The following is a 17,046-nucleotide window of genomic DNA, read 5'->3' as shown; positions in this document are numbered from 1 at the left end:
CAAGCTCTGCTCTGTCTCCCAGAGCTTCCTGGCGGGTTTGCAGCCCGACTGCCCACAATGAAGTGCATGGAAACACATCCTTCATGGCCCCCTTCCTGCTCTTCATTCCTGTTCTTCCCTACGCATGCTCCTAATAAGCTCCCTAATCAGCCACTTTGAAAACTACTTTCACTTACATCGTTGTCTCAGAGTTAACTTCTGGGGTAACCCAACTTAAGACTGTTCAAGAAATGGAAGACTTGGTCTGGTTCATTAAGTCATTTATGTAATGTCTGATGTTTGCCAGGTTGTATACTCGCTGCTGGGAAAACGGCGTGAACAGGACAAAGTCCCTGCCCTCACCCAGGTCTATTAGAGGGGAATGCAGGCGGTGGTGAAGCTGACAAGCAGTGTAAATGGTATCAGTGCAGGCAGTGACAGAGCTTTGAAGGAAAAGAAGGCAGTGGGGGTAGTGAGGGACTTGAGGACAGGAGAGGATGGCTTTAGCTCCAGCAGCCAAGAAACTTGACATTTGTTATACAAAAGAAATATACCTATTCCTGGCATTTCAATTTTGGATTAAATCAAGCTTCGACCAGGATGATCTAAGAATATATGATATTCTTCCCTGTAACAAAATGCATCATCATTTGAAATTGCATAAATCTTCCCATGAAGATTTGAAGTCTTGGTTCTATATTAATTATATTTCCTGAGTCAAATTTGTGGTATATGAAATATTGTTATCAAATAAAGATGATAAGATATAGCTGACAAAGTTAGTTTAGAAAGTTTCCCTCAGTGGAAGACTATTGGTGTCTAAATGGGAGTTACTTTTTAAGGGTGACATTCATTCATAACTCTCTTTTTTAGTTTTATATAAAATAAAAAACATTCTGATTACTTTCTTATTTATTTTATATTGATAAATTGAGATAACGCAAATAGGGGCAATGAAATCTCACATCGTCCTTGTCTTAGGGATATTGTAAAAGTAAAAGGAGAAAAAAAGAAAAGGCAAACAGCTAACATTTCTTCTCATGATTTTAAACATCTGCTTAAACAGCACATCTATCCAGCAACTTCTCTGTACTTGGTAGTGAACTAGATAATTTTCTTATCTCAAATAAAGAGACATATAGATGTTAAGAAATAAAGTTAGCATTTACTGAACTATGAGGTAACCCAAGAATTTAAATTTTTAGACAGTGACAATGTCTAAATGATTTCATTTACGCTGAGACCCATTTGTGCAACTATTATTTAGGTGAGAGCGTTGCTTTGCCTGAAGACTTGCCCTGAGCTGCTGGTTAGATGCCAGTGGACATGACAGTCCCTGCTTTCATACACCTTACTTTCTAGTAGAGGAGACAGGCAATAAACAAACAGACAAATAATTCCAGATAGTGGTAAGTGCTATGAATAAGATAAACACGAGGGATTAGAGGGATGGGGGACAGAGTTTTTAGATTGAATAGCCAAGGAAAGCCTTCTTGTGGAGGAACATTTAAGCAGAGGGTTGATTGACAGGAACGGGTCGTCCATCTGGAAAAAGCAATTTCTAGGCAGAGGAATAGCAAATGTAGAAGCCTACAGAAGAACAAGTTTGGTGAGTCTGAGCAATAGTCAGACTAAGGTGGTGGGAGAGAACAGTAGGAGATGATGCTGAGAAGGCGATGGCTGGCTCGTGCTGACCCATCTGCATTTTAATGCCATGGCAAGTAGTAGCACAGGCAGGAAGCATTTTTTTAGAACAGACTATAATCTCACCTGGTTTAGAACAAAGAATATTTATAAAAGCTTAGATTTACTGGTGCCAGGCACTGTGCTAAGCAATGTGCATGAGTCAGCTCAGATAATCCCCACAAACATGTAAGAGCTGGGCATTACTGTTACCCTTTTTTAATGGATTTAGACTTTAGGCTCAGTTGCCTAAGTTCACACAGTCAGACTGGTGGCATGGCTGGAGTTAGAGCCTAGGGAGGCTGTCCTGAAGGCAGACGCTTGGCTGGTTGGTGGAGTCCTTTCTTGATGCATATCCTCTTGTTAAAGAGAGAAAAAAAAATCTATTGACAAAAGAGAGAAAGGGAAGAAGAGCTTTAAATAAAGACCAGGAGTCAGTTTGCTCTGATAGCTAATGATTTAAAAAGAACAACTCATCATTGTCAAAACAGAAACCATTATCATTCGTATATCCAGCTGTCACTACTAAACCAGGCCATATATCTAGGCTGCCACATCTTGGAGGGCAAGAGAGGAACCATTTACGCAGATGCCCCATGAATGTCACTCCCTAGAGTTGAGCAGTGCCCTGGCCGTGCAACACACCCAGCCCTCTCATTCTGTTGCTCAACAATGCTGTTTATAGCCTATTCAGAGCCTGTTTGCAAATTAGAGAAAAGGGCCCATTTCTGCACGATGATGCCGCCTACAGTAGTGCCCTCCTTCAGCAGGCATCCTTGCGCAGGGCATGTCTGCACAGTGGTACCTCGTGGCCTATTCCTGAGGATGTTTTGTAGCCGTTGGCCCTGGTGGTTATGCCTTAAGCCTGTGCTCTCAGGAGCATTTCTGGGATTTGTTTTGTAATGGCAACGATGGGAGCTTGTGTACCTGGATATGGTCATTCCACTGTCACTCCACACTGTTGCCTCTGGTGTGGAGCTCTGGCAGGAACTGTCTCTGGTGCTATTCAGGTGTCTTTGACTTTCAGGAGGCAAGTTCACAAGCCTGGTATGTTTGACTTCTCAGACTGGCAAACCTGCCAGCTGTGGTTTTCAAAGCCTGTGGTTTCTTCCATTCGGACAGCTGACCAGTGCTCTGGGCCTGTGCCACACTGTCTGCTCTCTAGCTTATGTCGAAATCGAGCTGAGAGACGAGACAGCAGCTAAAGAAAGAACTTTAACAGATATGTGCCCAATCTACTCTCTTTTAGCCTTAACCCAGGTTTGTCAATAGGCAGCTACGTGTCTGGACTCATAACTCAGCCATGGCCATTAGAATCACTGAGTTACCATTTGGTATCATGGCCTTAGCATTTATAGTGAGCAATGTTAAGACAATTCTTATAAAATATATAATTTTTGCATTTGCTGAAAATTATTGAGAATTTTATCCATTATATTATTTAGCTGCCTTATGCTAGGTCCCAAATGAGAAACTTCCTTTGGAATTTAATTTGGGCGAAAGGGAGACCTCTTTGTTTCTTTAATTTATTCATTTGATAAGAAAAACTAGAAAGCTCAAACCCACATTGGTGTGCCATTTTCATAATTATAATAGCACTGTTTTTAAGTATTTGTTTCCTGTTACCTTGACGTTTTGCTTTATTTAACATTATCACATGTATATCCTTTACTGTAAGTTATCCTAAGTTCATCCCATCCCCTTTTATTGGGAAGGAGATAGCCTAGATATATATTACAAATATATGTATTTTTAATGAAATGTAACTGGAAATCAATATAGATTTGTATCTATTAAATTCCAAATTATAAAGCCACTAAAACATAATGTGATTAATAATTTTGGTAAATATTTATTATAGATTTCTTTTAAATGCTGAGTTCTCATGTTACATTTACAGTATTACTTCATGTATGTTCATTTATTCTGGTCTTACCTATTTCATAATGTGCTTTACTTTGCTTAATATGTGATGTAATATGCCCATTGTTACTTTATTTGGTTATTGACCAAGTCCATGTATCACTTGCTGCACAGTTGCAGGCAAATATGAATTTATGGTGCTATGTTGCCATTTGTTATCACTTTATATCTCTCTTTCTTGCTCTTCCCACTGTCAGTGTCATGCTCATCATCTACCTCCTTACTAATCAAAGTGTGGTCCTAGCATGGGCATCACCTCTGAGCTTTTTAGAAATGTCTCATACCCTGCCTCAGACCTACTGAATCAGAACCTGGAGTTCGACAGGACCCCCAGGTGATACATATTCACAGTGAAGTGTTGTGTGAAGAGCTGTTCTGTATTATTGCAGCAGCTTGCTGACCTGCCACACTACATCCGCCTTTCTCCTTCATAGCTTTTTTTCTGAAACATAATTGCAAGGACGTTATTGCCCTGTTGCCTTCGCAGGGTGGAAGGATTTTCTTATTTAGTAAGCACTTGAGTGTTTTGTTAAAAACACAGATTGCCAGACCTTTTCAATGGATATTTGGTGGGACCTGGGAATCTATTATTGTTAACAAGCACCTGAAGAGATTCTGATGATCAGGCAAGTTTAGGAAACACTGGTTCCATGATATAAAATTACCCTCTCAGCATAGCCTTCAGACTTTCCTCAGTGTGTGACCTTTGCCCATTTTCCTTTCCTTCTCTCCGTGAGACCCAGCTCTCACCAAACTTTTTCCCAATACAAGCAGCATTTCTACACTTTAGAGCCTTTGCGAACTCTTCCATGTGAGATGCACACCTTGACCACCAACTTTGGGCTCTATGTGTTGGGGTCCTTCCTGGCCTCGCTCAGATACCAACTCTTTAGTGAGCCACTAACTAGCTCATTCTCTTGGTCAGAACTGAGGCCTTCCAATTCCTTGCAACCATCATTGTTTGCTTTTCTCGTCTAATACCTATTCCATTCAGCTTAAAATTATCATCGTTTGTGCCCCGCCAGCCTAGTAAGGTCCTTTGAGAACATGTGTGATTTATCTTTGTGCTGTTTCTACCTCTATCCTAACTCCTAGCTTATCATTGACCTTTCCCATTATGATGCTCTTAAATATATATTGAATTGAATGGAAATATACTTCTGAGAGATCATATCCCATTGAGCATTATTTATTAATGGTCTCTAAAACCACAAATAATTTGAAATGAACAACAGACTATGTGGAGTATCAGATGCTTACTAGATTTTTTTTTTTTTTAAGGGAGATTCTATTTACTAAGAAATGTATTTGCCTCTTCTATGATACTTTATTTAGCAAATACCAACCCATTCCATTTTTCCAACAGCTGGGGCTCCTGCTATGCAACCTGCGAGTGCTAACCTGCCAATATCAGGGGCATTTGTCCAGGCTTTGTCATTAGTGTTTAAAAAACTAATGTTATTTGGAGTTGCTTGGTGCCAGCACTTCTTAGAAAAACATAATAAAAAGGTTTGGGGTTGTTTTTTGTTTGTTTGTTTCACAGTCATTAAAAAAATAAATCCCCCATGTAAAAAGTAAAATTATGAATAAAATTATGCTTACCATCTGCTACTTGTTTTCTTCAGACTTGTCATATAATTTATTCTTTCTGTTTAAGTAAGTCAATGCAACTTTAAAAATCCTTATTATCTTCTCACAGGTGGTTGATAGTGAAAGATTCCTTTTTACTGTATATGAAACCAGACAGTGGTGCTATTGCCTTTGTCCTGCTGGTGGATAAAGAATTCAGAATTAAGGTGGGGAAGAAGGAGACAGAGACGAAATATGGACTCCGAATTGATAACCTTTCAAGGTAGAAATTTCAAATATTTTTAAACGAGTAAATATTTTTTGGCAAAAGTATTTTTACCAAAAACTCTGAAAAACAAAGTTTTTCTCTCAACTGTAAATGAAGGAGGTAAAACAATTTAAATGTTTGAAAATTTTTATTTAGAACACATTCTCAATTAAAAGTAATGAAACTACTTTTTCCTTGTAATAAATTTTTAAGAATAGACTATCCTTTGTGCAACAGTCAGAATAAACTATCTTGTATGTTGATATATGCCTATCTTAGCAAAACTGACTACTCAATACCATTTTGTAAAACAGATAAATTAAGGAGTCATAGTTCATATATTTAAAACATAAAATTTTACTTTATGAATTGATATCCTTTAATTAACAAGACACTTAAACAGTGATTTGATTTAGAAAATTCTGTTTACAGACAGATTTTAAGAAAAATACCTTGAAAGGATACTCAAGTATACATTCACTATAGATTTTATTAGTGAGTATGTATATGTCAATATATATGTTTTTTTTTTTTTCCTGGAAGATTGTAGTTATATAATATGTGTGTCTTTCTCTCTATATGTATTTGTCTCTATAAAGTTCATCCTCATGTTACTCACGTTGACTGGTGTGTGTGTGTGTGTGTGTGTGTGTGTGTGTGTGTGTGTGTTTATACACCTTTACTAATATACATTTGCATGTGTGTGAGTGTACATAAAAAGATTTGGAGCTTCCTTATCACTTCTGACAATGGAAGGTTCAGGATTGGTTATTAGAAATGCAGAGGTGCTGCCATTAAACCTTCCTCCTGGTACTACATTTTTGTTTTGTGGAGGGCTATAGAAATCAGGCCACAATTCTCACTGGTCCCTGTAACAGATCCCTGAACCAGTCTTTGGGATCTTGGGGCTTGAATGTGCCATTTCGATTGGCCCTGGTGGCCTCAGAGTAGGGAAGGGATTACTCTACTAAAGCACCATCAGGATGGTGTTTCCAGAAGTGAAGGGAATGGACGCTACAAGGCAGTACGAAAAGAAATGACCTCTACAGGAGCCAACACCTCTAACACTGAGACATAGGACCTCACCTTATACCTCTTCCGTTATCCTCCTCACAGCCTAGCGCAGCTCCAGGCCTATAGAAGGTATCTTTACACGTTTGCATGAATGAATATGTAACCTGAACATTTATTTTGGGTACATTGACTATATTTTTAAATCTTGCCAAGAGTTTTTAGAAGTCCGCTCTTTTGATATAAGTAAGATGCTCTTTGCTTAAAAATTTTTAACTTATGTCTGCACTACCAAAACAAAACTGGGCATGTTTAATCCTTAAATTTATTTAAAGAGACAGAATACCAAGTGATCATTCTTTTCCACATTTTGCTTTTCTTTGAAGGACACTTATCTTAAAATGCAACAGCTATAGACATGCTCGGTGGTGGGCAGGGGCTATGGAAGAATTCATCCAGAAACACGGTGCCAACTTTCTCAAAGATCATCGATTTGGGTCATATGCTGCTATCCAAGAGAACTCTTTAGCCAAATGGTAAGAACTTTTCTCTCTAAGACTGTCAGAGTAATCACAGCATCTAATATTACAGTGGTCTAAATTCACCGGGAATTAGTTTTCGAAGCTGTGGAAAGATAAAACGCTTTATCCTTAACAAAGGCCTTTCTTTATTGGACTACCTAAGCATCAATTAGTTTTCCAGTTTTTGTTTTCAAGAGTTTTTACAGTGAGCTTTAGATTTTGAAGTTTGATTTTAAAAGCTAACTTTATACATTGTCTTACTGATGCAAATGGAATATTTAATTAAATCGTTGGTCTGTTTTCCATCTCAGAAGAATAACCATGTTTGAGTTCAACAGGAGGGGAGAATTCAGCTGACCCCATGTGATAATGAGACCAATCAGTTTGTTGTTCTCTCAGCAGAAACGAACTAACTGCTTACTTCTACCTACTTATTCTACCTTCCTATGTAACAGATGGAAGATGGTATTTTCTGTCCTTGTTTTCCAGTTACGCAAAGTAAACTGGTGGCTGCGTAGGGACTCTGGGCAGTGGCTTCCATCTTTAGCCTTGCCATAAGACATGTGTCTTTTCTTCTTTGTTTTTGTAAAATAAAAATGAAAAAAAAAACCTGTCTTCCAGGTATGTTAATGCCAAAGGATATTTTGAAGATGTTGCAAATGCAATGGAAGAGGCAGAAGAAGAGATTTTTATCACAGATTGGTGGTTAGTATTCATCTGTGGGGATTGTGTGGGGAGGTCTCTGCGTTTAGGAATGTACTACAGTGTTGTGCTGTTCCAGCTTCATACGTTATGAAAACCGGCAGTCGCTGCAGGGGATTTGGCCAGAGTCTTGACTGTTATCTCCAATAGCCAGTGAAAGGTCTTTTCAAAATACTAGGCATCCAGATATTTCTTGAAATATTTAGCTTGAACAATTTTGTATTTGTCTTTCTGTTTGGAAGCAGACAGCCATTATTCATGTTAGTAAAGGTTATGTTGCAAAGCAAATATAGCGGTAGAGACAATGCAAAAATAATCTTCCTTGGGTGGTCTTCCTCATTTTGGTATGTTTGTCACCAGGTCCAGTGAATATACTTTTTCTGAATTGTCCCTTTGAAATTAAAATGATTTCATTTGATCATTAATGTTAAAATGCCCTTGGTAATGACTAAGCCTGGTGAGCTTTTTTAGAGATATGGCAGGTTTCAACTTTCCTACTCCCTTTAAAAACATCCATGAGCCTTATGAGCCATGAGCCTTAAGCATCCATGATGCTTATTAAAACACAAGAAATCTTATATCTAAAACTCATTCAGCTCCTGGGAAACCTTACTCCTGGAGTTGGGGTAGTCAGACTTTAAGTTCCATTTACCCATCTGCCTGGACAGTTAAAAACCATTACAGATGCCAGCATTGACTATGATGGAGATGAAAATGTTTAAAATGTGTTTTCCTTCTAAGAACTTAGTTGCTTGAAATGCCCCTATTTTTCTCTATCCTGTTTCTTTCCACATGCTACCTTATATATGAACTGGAAAAATGTCATCAAAATTTATCTCTTTCTCATTCTAGATTTTTTGAAGGGCAGAGGGAGAGTAGTTAGGAATGTGAACTCATTTTCTTCTCTTTTGCTTTACTGGTATGAAGCCATAATTCTTGGGCATGCTTTTTCAACCAGGGACCTACTGGAATTGGGTCAGATGACTCTGTTGTGGAGTATTGTCCTGTGCATCATAAGATGTTTAGTACCATCAGTATCTCTGGCTTTTATTCATTAGATGCCAATAGCAAGATCCTAGTGATGATAACCGAAATGTCTTCAGACACTGCCAGATGTCCACTCGGGGCAAAGTCTCTCTTGGTTGATAGTCATTATCTAGAGCAATAGATAAGGTATGTGCTGGTCAGCACATCTACAAATCAATTTATTCTCATGTTTATGGAGGACCTTAATCTCGACCTTTACATTCTTGCCGAATTTGTCTCTTCAGTCAGTTATGAGGCATAAAATAAAGTTTCCGACTTAGGCACTATTTATTTGGTTGAATACTTTCTAAATACTTATGGAAATAAATTCAAGTTTAATGTTGTACTATATTTCTTTAAAATATTTCTGGAAGTTTGATGAAGACATGAGAGAGACTGAAAATAGTTTTTCCACTGAGCCCAGGTTTTTATGTTTTATGCAACAAAATAATATCCCCCTTGAAGATTCCGAACACTAAAATACAGACTCACATATAAACATCTAAAGAGATGGAACCCTGAATGCTTTCTGCTGTCAGAAAAATGAATCAAGTTATTTCTTTTTCCTGACTAAACTAAGATAACATCTTATTACAACACTCTCTTTGAAATAAAACCTTTGCAGTAACTTCCCTCATAACAAGTGAAGAAAATTCTTGTCATGCAAGTATATTGTGAAAGGGAGTATTCAAAAACTTAACCATACCCTGTTAAGTTTGGATCTGAGAGAATGATAATAAGCATAGGGAGAAAATGTGCATGCCTTTTAGGAACTTCTAATATAATTCAAGAGACATCATATATTAAGTGAAAATGATATTAATGTTTCCAACACAATTATTATGCAAGCAAAGGCAGATATAGTGAAAGGAGAAACAACTTGGAACCTAGAAATGCTTTGTTCCTTTGTTCATTAATTTTACTACCTAGTCATTCATTTGTAAATTTATTCACTCATTCATTCCAGAGCTATTTAGTGAGCCCACACTGTGACAGGTATTGAACCAGGCCATGTGCTTATAAAGATGAGTGAGAAGCAGCCCCTACCCTGGAACAATATAGAGTCAGGAAGTCTACATTCAACAGTGGATTGAGGAAAACCCAGTGATGAGGATCCCCGTAGCAGAAGGCCTGATGGGAGCACAGAGAAAAAGGCAGTAGCTGAGCCTGCAGGAGGGGGCTATGGAAAAGAATGCCGGCCTGGGTCCCAGCCATGGAGTTGGCTAGATGAAGACAGGTGAATGTTTTAGGTAAAGGGATAGCCAGGACTAAGGCATTGAGGTGTGAGAGAGCACAGCAATCTTGGAGTTGGATAGAGGTTATATACAGCTTAAGCATAGCATTCGTAGGGATGGTGGTTGGAGATGACACTCAAAAGAGGGGTTAGGGCCAAAATGTGAATGCAGTGGGTGAGCTGCTCAGGAGTTTGCAATTAATCCTTTGAACATTGGGAACCACGTTCCCCCATTCCCACGTTCCCAGTGTGGGCTTTTTGATCAAATTTGTTTTCTGAAAAGGACCACTCTGGTAATAGTATAGAAGATGAATTGAACAGTGGTTGTAGAGGCCATTTAGCAAGCTATTGTTGTGGTACAGGAGAGAAATGGTAAAGGTCTCTGCACAGACCACCTTAGGAGCCTATTAGTAACTTGGAGCAAGTCGTGTTAACTTTTCCAAAGTGTAGTTTCTAGGGCATAGTTGAAGTAACATTAACAATAATAGCTACTATTTGTTGAATTCTTACTAGATGCCAAGACTGTGATATAGAGGAGTCAATTGAGAGTCAACGAGGCAGATTAGGGAACTGCCCACGATCACACAGTTAGGACATGCCGGTGCTGGCTTGGATCCAAGTGTGTCTGCTCCAAGACCTGCATATCATGGGGCCACCTCTCAGAGAAAGGGCACTGCCTGCTGTCTAAAGTTCCTGTTAGCTCTGAGATTCTTTAAGTGAAGATTGAATTTTTTTAAAGTTTCCGGATAAAGTAGTAATCAGATTTGGGTAGATTTATTCAGGAGAAATTTTCTGAAGCAGTAAATCCTAAGGTAGGCTGTAAAGTTAGAAAAGAGAATGATTTCTTAACCAGTTCAGACTATCTGTAAATTCAGGTGATGAGTACAATCTAGCTAGATATTTAAAGTACTAAAAGAGGTAGTTTCTATATAAACACCAGTGAGCATTTATCACTTGTTTATCTGGATCAACCAGAAGAACATGTATTTTAGGTCTTTTCTGTGCTTGCTACTGTTTCACATTACCCGTGAACTAAATATCCGGTGTTTGTTGGAGTAAGTCCTAAAATGAGGTAGGAGACCAAGATGAGGCTTCCAGCTCCATTGGTAAGTTGCTGCAACTTAGGATAGACCAAAGAACATAGCTTAGTTCAGCTTTCCTCTTGACGATGGTGGTTGTGATTAGCACTGTCCAGCAAGGATGTGTGGAGCAAGTATGTTGAGTCTTTGCCCAGACTGGTTCTCTGGCCTTTCGTGGGGAAAGGGAGGGGGCAGGGGGGGCGGGGAGTCCCTGTGGGATGCGCCACAACTTTTGTACTGAATCTGTGCATTAAACAGGTCAGAGATAGGACTAATAAAATTGGAGAATAAAGAAAAAAACAATAAGCATGTATTATTAAAGGGAGTGGTTTATAAGAGGAAGAGAAACAGAAGAGAGATAAGCAACTGGGCTAGAGACAAAGTTTATAATGTAAATAACAAAATCAACATTTCAATTTTGACTGGCTCACAAGCTCAGACTATTCTAAGTAGGAGAATACATTTAAGTTAATTTTAATGTTGTGAGTGTTTCTCAAATGGTAGGTTGCAACTCTATAGTAAATACTTATTAAAATAATTCAGTGCGTTACAATCAGGATTTTTTTAAAGAATGAGATAGGATAGGAAAAGAAAGAAGGGAAAAGAAAGGTGTAACTTAAGTGGTAGTAGGGTTATTATTTTGGGGAATTTTTATGTCAATAGTAAATGATAGACAGACAGACAGATAGATGAAGTTATTGGGATGGATGTATAATGTATTCCTGTGGATCATGATCCAAAATGTTTGAAAGCCACTGACTTTCAACAGTGGTGGCAAACTTTTTCTGTAAAGGGCTGGATAGTAAATATTTTAGACTTTTCGGGTCACATATTGTCTGTGACACATATTTGTGTGTGTGTGTGTAATAACCCTTTAGAACTGTAACAATCATTCTTTGCTCATGTGTCACACTAAAACAGGGCCAGATTTGGCTCATGGATCATAGTTTGCCAACCCTTGTCTTAGAAAGTAGCTTTAAGCTACTGTATTATATCAATACTAAGAGCTAAGTGCATGGTTAACTTTTAAGAAACTATCGATCTGTTTTCTGAAGTGGTTGTACCATTTAAAATTCTACCAGCAGTATATGAAAGTTCCAGTTCCTCCTCCTCATTGGTAGCTTTTGGTGGTGTTGTGTTTGTTAATGGTGGCCATTCCAAAGGCTTTGCAGTAGAGTCTTATTGTAGTTTTAACTTGCATTAGCAACATATTTTCATGTAAAGCATATTTTTTTGTGATTTTTGGATGTTTATTTAGCTTTTTAAGAAACAAATGTTCAAATATTTTTTTCCTTTTTTATTGGCTTTTCTCTTTATTATTGAGCTGTGTGAGATCTTTATACATTCTAGTCACAAGTTGCTCCATTTCATTCTGGCTTTCATGGTTTCTGGTAAGAAATTTACAGTCATTTGGGTCATTGTTCCCCTCTAAATAACACATTGTTTTACTTCTGAGTGCTTTCAACATTTTCCCTGTTTTTAGTTTTCAGCAGTTGGATTATGATGTTTCAGTTTTCCCATTTGGGGTTCACTGAGCTTCTTAAATCTAGGTTTATGTCATTCACCAAATATGAGAAATTTTTGGCCTTTATTTCTTGAAACTTTTTTTGTGTACTTCCTTATTTCTCCTTTCCTTTTGAATCTCCAAAGACACAGATAGTGTCTTTTAGTATCGTCCCACAGATCTCTGAGGCTCTGTTAATTTTTTTTTCAATCTTCTTTTCTCTTTGTTATTCACATATGATGATGTCTTTCAGTTCTCTGATTCTTTCCTTTGTCACTTTCATTATGATATTGAGTCTATTCAGGGAGAGTTTGTACATTTTTTTGTAGTTGTATTTTTCAGTTTGAAAATTTCTCTTTGGTTCTTATTTATATGTTTTCTTTGCTGAGACTCTCTGTCTTTCCATTTGTTTTAAAAGTGTTCACCCTTAATGTCGAAACCTTTTTATAATATCTGACAAAGAATTAAAGTAACCAATTTCAAAATCTATGTCATTTTGTCATTGGAATCTGTTAATTGTCTTCCTGAAACTTCAGGTTTTTTGATTCTTTTTCATATCATGTAATTTTTTATTCCATCTGGAGTTTTCGAATATTATGACTTTGGATCTTATTTACATCTTATAGAGAATGTTGATATTTTTGTATTAGCATGCAATTAGCTCACTTGTTCCAACTAGTCTTCTCTGTGTTTTTAATGTTGGTTTTGTTTTCAAACCCTTTGCAGTGTTGTTCAGATTTGTCCCCCATGTGCTCCATCTAGTGGCCAATTGGGGCAGTGCTCTATTTCTTAGTTCTGTTCTCAAACTCCGGTATAATATTTAGGGTCAAATCTATGCATGGGCAGCTTGGGAGTGAGCTAGAAGTCATAAACAACTTTATAGGGTTTCTTTCTTTAGTTCTTCCCTCTCCGTGATCTCCCCACTAGTTTTGGGTTCTCTGTGGCTTCCGTTTTGTAGTCCTCTAGCTGGAAAGGTGGGGCTTTATTTACTGTTTTGCCAACACATTTTCTGCAATGACACGTGTGTCCAGAACCAAGCAACGGATATTTACATTGCCTTCTTGGAACCAAAGCTTTTCCATTTGGGGAGGAAAGTTCCACTCCCTCATAGTTTTTGGAGCCTGAGGACCTCTCTCTACCACCTCTATCACTGCCAGAAGATCCCACTCTTTCTCCTCAAGCCTAAACTACAGGACTTCACCTGGAGTTCTCTCTACTTGTGCCAGTGCCCTTTTCCAGGTTCTCCTGCCAGGCTAAGGAATCAGAGGGGAGAAAAAAACAAACAAACAGTAAAATCGCCACTGGTTAGATGGAATGTCAAATTCTTCTTCCTCAATGTTGAGTCTTCCAATTCGTGAATAGTGTATATCTCTCCATTTTATTTTGTTCTTATTTAATTTTTCTCAACAATGTTTTATACTTTCTATATACACATCTTGCACACATTTTGTTAAGTTTATCACTAAGCAAATCATGTTTTTGGATGCTATTGTAAATGGTATTTTTAAAAATCCATATTTCAATTGTTCATTGCTGGTATATAGAAAGAAATACAATTGATTTTTTTCATGTCGATTTTATATGCTGCAACCTTGCTTAATTCACTTATTAGTGCTAGTAGCTTTTCTTACAGATAACTTAGGATCTTCTGCATAGATGATCATGTGATGAGTGAATAACAACAGTTTTACTTTTTCCTTTCTAATCTATATGCCTTTTATTTGCCTTATTGCATTGGCTAGGATTATCAGTAAAATGTAGACTAGAAGTAATGAGAATGGACATTTTTGCCTTGTTCTCAGTTTTAAGAGAAAAGCATTTAGTCTTTCATTATTATGCATTAGGTAGATATTTTTTATAGGTGTCTTTTATTACTTTGAGGAAAGTCCTTTTTACTTATAATTATGGAGAGTTTTTATTATGAATGAGTATTAAATTTTATCAAAACCTTTGTCCGCATTTATTAAAACGAACATATTTCTTTTTCTGTTAATGTGATGAATTGCTTTGATTTTCAACTTTTAACCCAACCTTGCATTCTTAGGATAACTTCACTTTGTTATGATCTATTATCCTTTTTGTAAGTTGTGGGATTTTGGTAAAGATTTTTACCTCTATGATCGTAAGATGTGTTGTTCTTAATTTTTTTATTTTCTTAAATTGTCTATGTTTGGTTTCTTTATTTGGATAATGCTAGAGCCTCTTCACATAAGTTAGTGAGGGTTCCCCTTCCTTTGTTTCCTGAAAGAATTTGGGTAAGATTGATATTATTTCTTATGTATTCTATAGAATTTTCCTATAAAGTTGTTGGGATCTGTAGTTTTCTTTATGGAAAAGTTTTAAATTATGATTTCATTTTTTAAATAGCTATAGGGCTAGAGTCTCAAATTATTTTTGCTTTATTTTGATGCCTTTTATTTTTAAGGAAATCGTCTATTTTATCTAAATTATATTTATTCATGTAATGTCATTTATATTTTATTATTGATTTAATATTTTAATGTCTGCAGGCTTGTAGTGATTTCTCTCTTACACTCATTTTTTTATATTGATAACTGTGCTTCTCCCTTTTTCTTTTTTTTAAACAAGTTGACATTTTTATTTTTTGTCTTCCAATCCTTGTATATAAGCATACATATATTTTATAAAGTTGATATAATAGCATATGTAAAATTGTATATTTCTCCATCTGAGATTATATTAAATAGTTTTCAATGGCAATGTATTTATTTAATCATTAAAAAAATACTTTATTGAGGTATGATCGACTTTCAAAAAGCTGTACATGTTTAATGTATAAAACTCGATGAGTATTTGAAGTTCATGGAATTATTCAGCCTTAAAAAAAGAAGGAAATCCTGCCGTTTTAACAACTTGGATGAACCTGGAGGACATTATGCTAAGTGAAATAAGCCAGACACAGAAGAACAAATCATACACAATCCCATTTATATGAGAAATCTCAAATAGTTAAACTCTCTTTAAAAAAAAATAAGGCTAAAAGTTTATCAATTTTATTAATCTTTTCAAAGAGCTAGCTTTTGCTTTTATTGTTTTCTCTACTGTTTTTCTGTTTAATATTGTATTGAGTTCTGCTCATCTATTATTCCCTTCCTTCTTCTTACATTAGGTTAAATCTGTTCCTTTTTCTATCTTCTTAAGACAGAAGTTCTGAATATTGATTTTAAACGTTGTCTTTCTCATATAAGCATTTACAGCTGTAAATCTTCTAAGAGGAAAGTTTACTTGGAGGTCCATGTTAACATCTATGAAATCAGGATACATCTTAGCCTCAGTAATATCTTACAGTTATAACTGTCATCATTTTTTTCTTACTTAGTGGTGCACATAGTAATGATGTGACTTGGTGTCCTGAATCCAATGAAATGCAGTATTATACAATTCTTTTGAACTTTGTGTACCTAATAATTACTTAATAAAGATCTTGACACAGTGATGCTTATGTGTCATAGCTGCTCTCTCCTTGCTATTGTTTATATTTTATTTGTAGCATGATTATCAGTTTTTCATCTTTTTATTACCCTGAAAATTTAGGGCTCCTTGAGAGCTGTCTTAACATCCTCCAAAGTATCTAGTAGAATGTTCTACATATAGGGTACACAATGCTTGTGTATTAAACAAAGGGTAAGAAAGACTTAATTGCTGAGCATAGCATTGGAAGTGGCCCCCAAACTGAAGCCCTGTGAGCCCATAATTAACATGTACATCAAAAAATTGCTAGTATGTATACGTTGTTGGATATATCTCATCTCTTTGAGCTAGCAGTGCACAGTGATGTACTTTTCTGTTAAAACAGAACTCTTTTTAATTCATCTTAGATCTTTTCCTATGAATTGCTACATTTTTGTTTGTTTGGACATAGATTACCTAATGTTTCCTATTTCGAATTTAATATACAAATATTCATACTGTACATACTCCACCATTTGTCTGTTTTCTTATTTATCTTACCCAATATGTGTTTCCTTTGGATATTTTATGTCTGGGTTTTTATATTTTTTAACTGAATTAAATACAGCATCAAATTATTGCTTTTAATCTCTTTAGCTCCTTAAAACCCTGTTGTTTTCACATGCTTAGAGGGCTCCAGAGCAAGGCAGTATTATAGGCTTTATACAGTCTCCTCCTGCTCCTCCAGGTGTAGCATTTCAGCAGATGAAGTTTTCTTTATTGTTTGTATTTCCTCGTTATGGGAGAGTTATATCACATACAGATTTAACTCAGACACTAACTTTAGAACTCAACCCCAAGGGAAGAAGTGACTCAACTGTATGCTTACCTGCCTATGGCACTATTAAAGAGAAGAGCCCAGGGGTCCATGCTCACATTGGAAAAATTGCATCGGCAAACCTGCTTCCTTCCTAGCTCAGAAAGACACAGGTTCCACAGACACTGCTCCTTGGTATAGGAAGCCAGTATTTATGTTTATCAGTCAGAACACTTATGGCTTGGATTACAAGAAAGCTCATCTAAAGGTGGCTTAAACAATGAGGATTTATTTTTCTCAATGAGGACTCCAAAGTTAG

General features: G+C 36.6%; 1 protein-coding gene across 1 annotated transcript in view; it reads left to right on the top strand.

Annotated features, from left to right (window-relative positions):
- PLD1 (phospholipase D1) overlaps positions 1-17,046 on the top strand; it is a 114,971-nt gene that overhangs the window by 19,615 nt on the left and 78,310 nt on the right. Inside the window, exons 8-10 of the mRNA XM_023524083.1 lie at positions 5,285-5,437; positions 6,820-6,969; positions 7,576-7,659. Of these exons, the coding sequence (XP_023379851.1) occupies positions 5,285-5,437; positions 6,820-6,969; positions 7,576-7,659 (387 nt within the window). The remainder of the gene's footprint in view (positions 1-5,284; positions 5,438-6,819; positions 6,970-7,575; positions 7,660-17,046) is intronic.

Source organism: Pteropus vampyrus, unplaced genomic scaffold (assembly GCF_000151845.1).
Source record: "Pteropus vampyrus isolate Shadow unplaced genomic scaffold, Pvam_2.0 Scaffold12, whole genome shotgun sequence".
In the NCBI taxonomy this organism is placed as follows: domain Eukaryota; kingdom Metazoa; phylum Chordata; class Mammalia; order Chiroptera; family Pteropodidae; genus Pteropus; species Pteropus vampyrus.
This window is presented reverse-complemented; position numbering and strand designations above follow the sequence as displayed.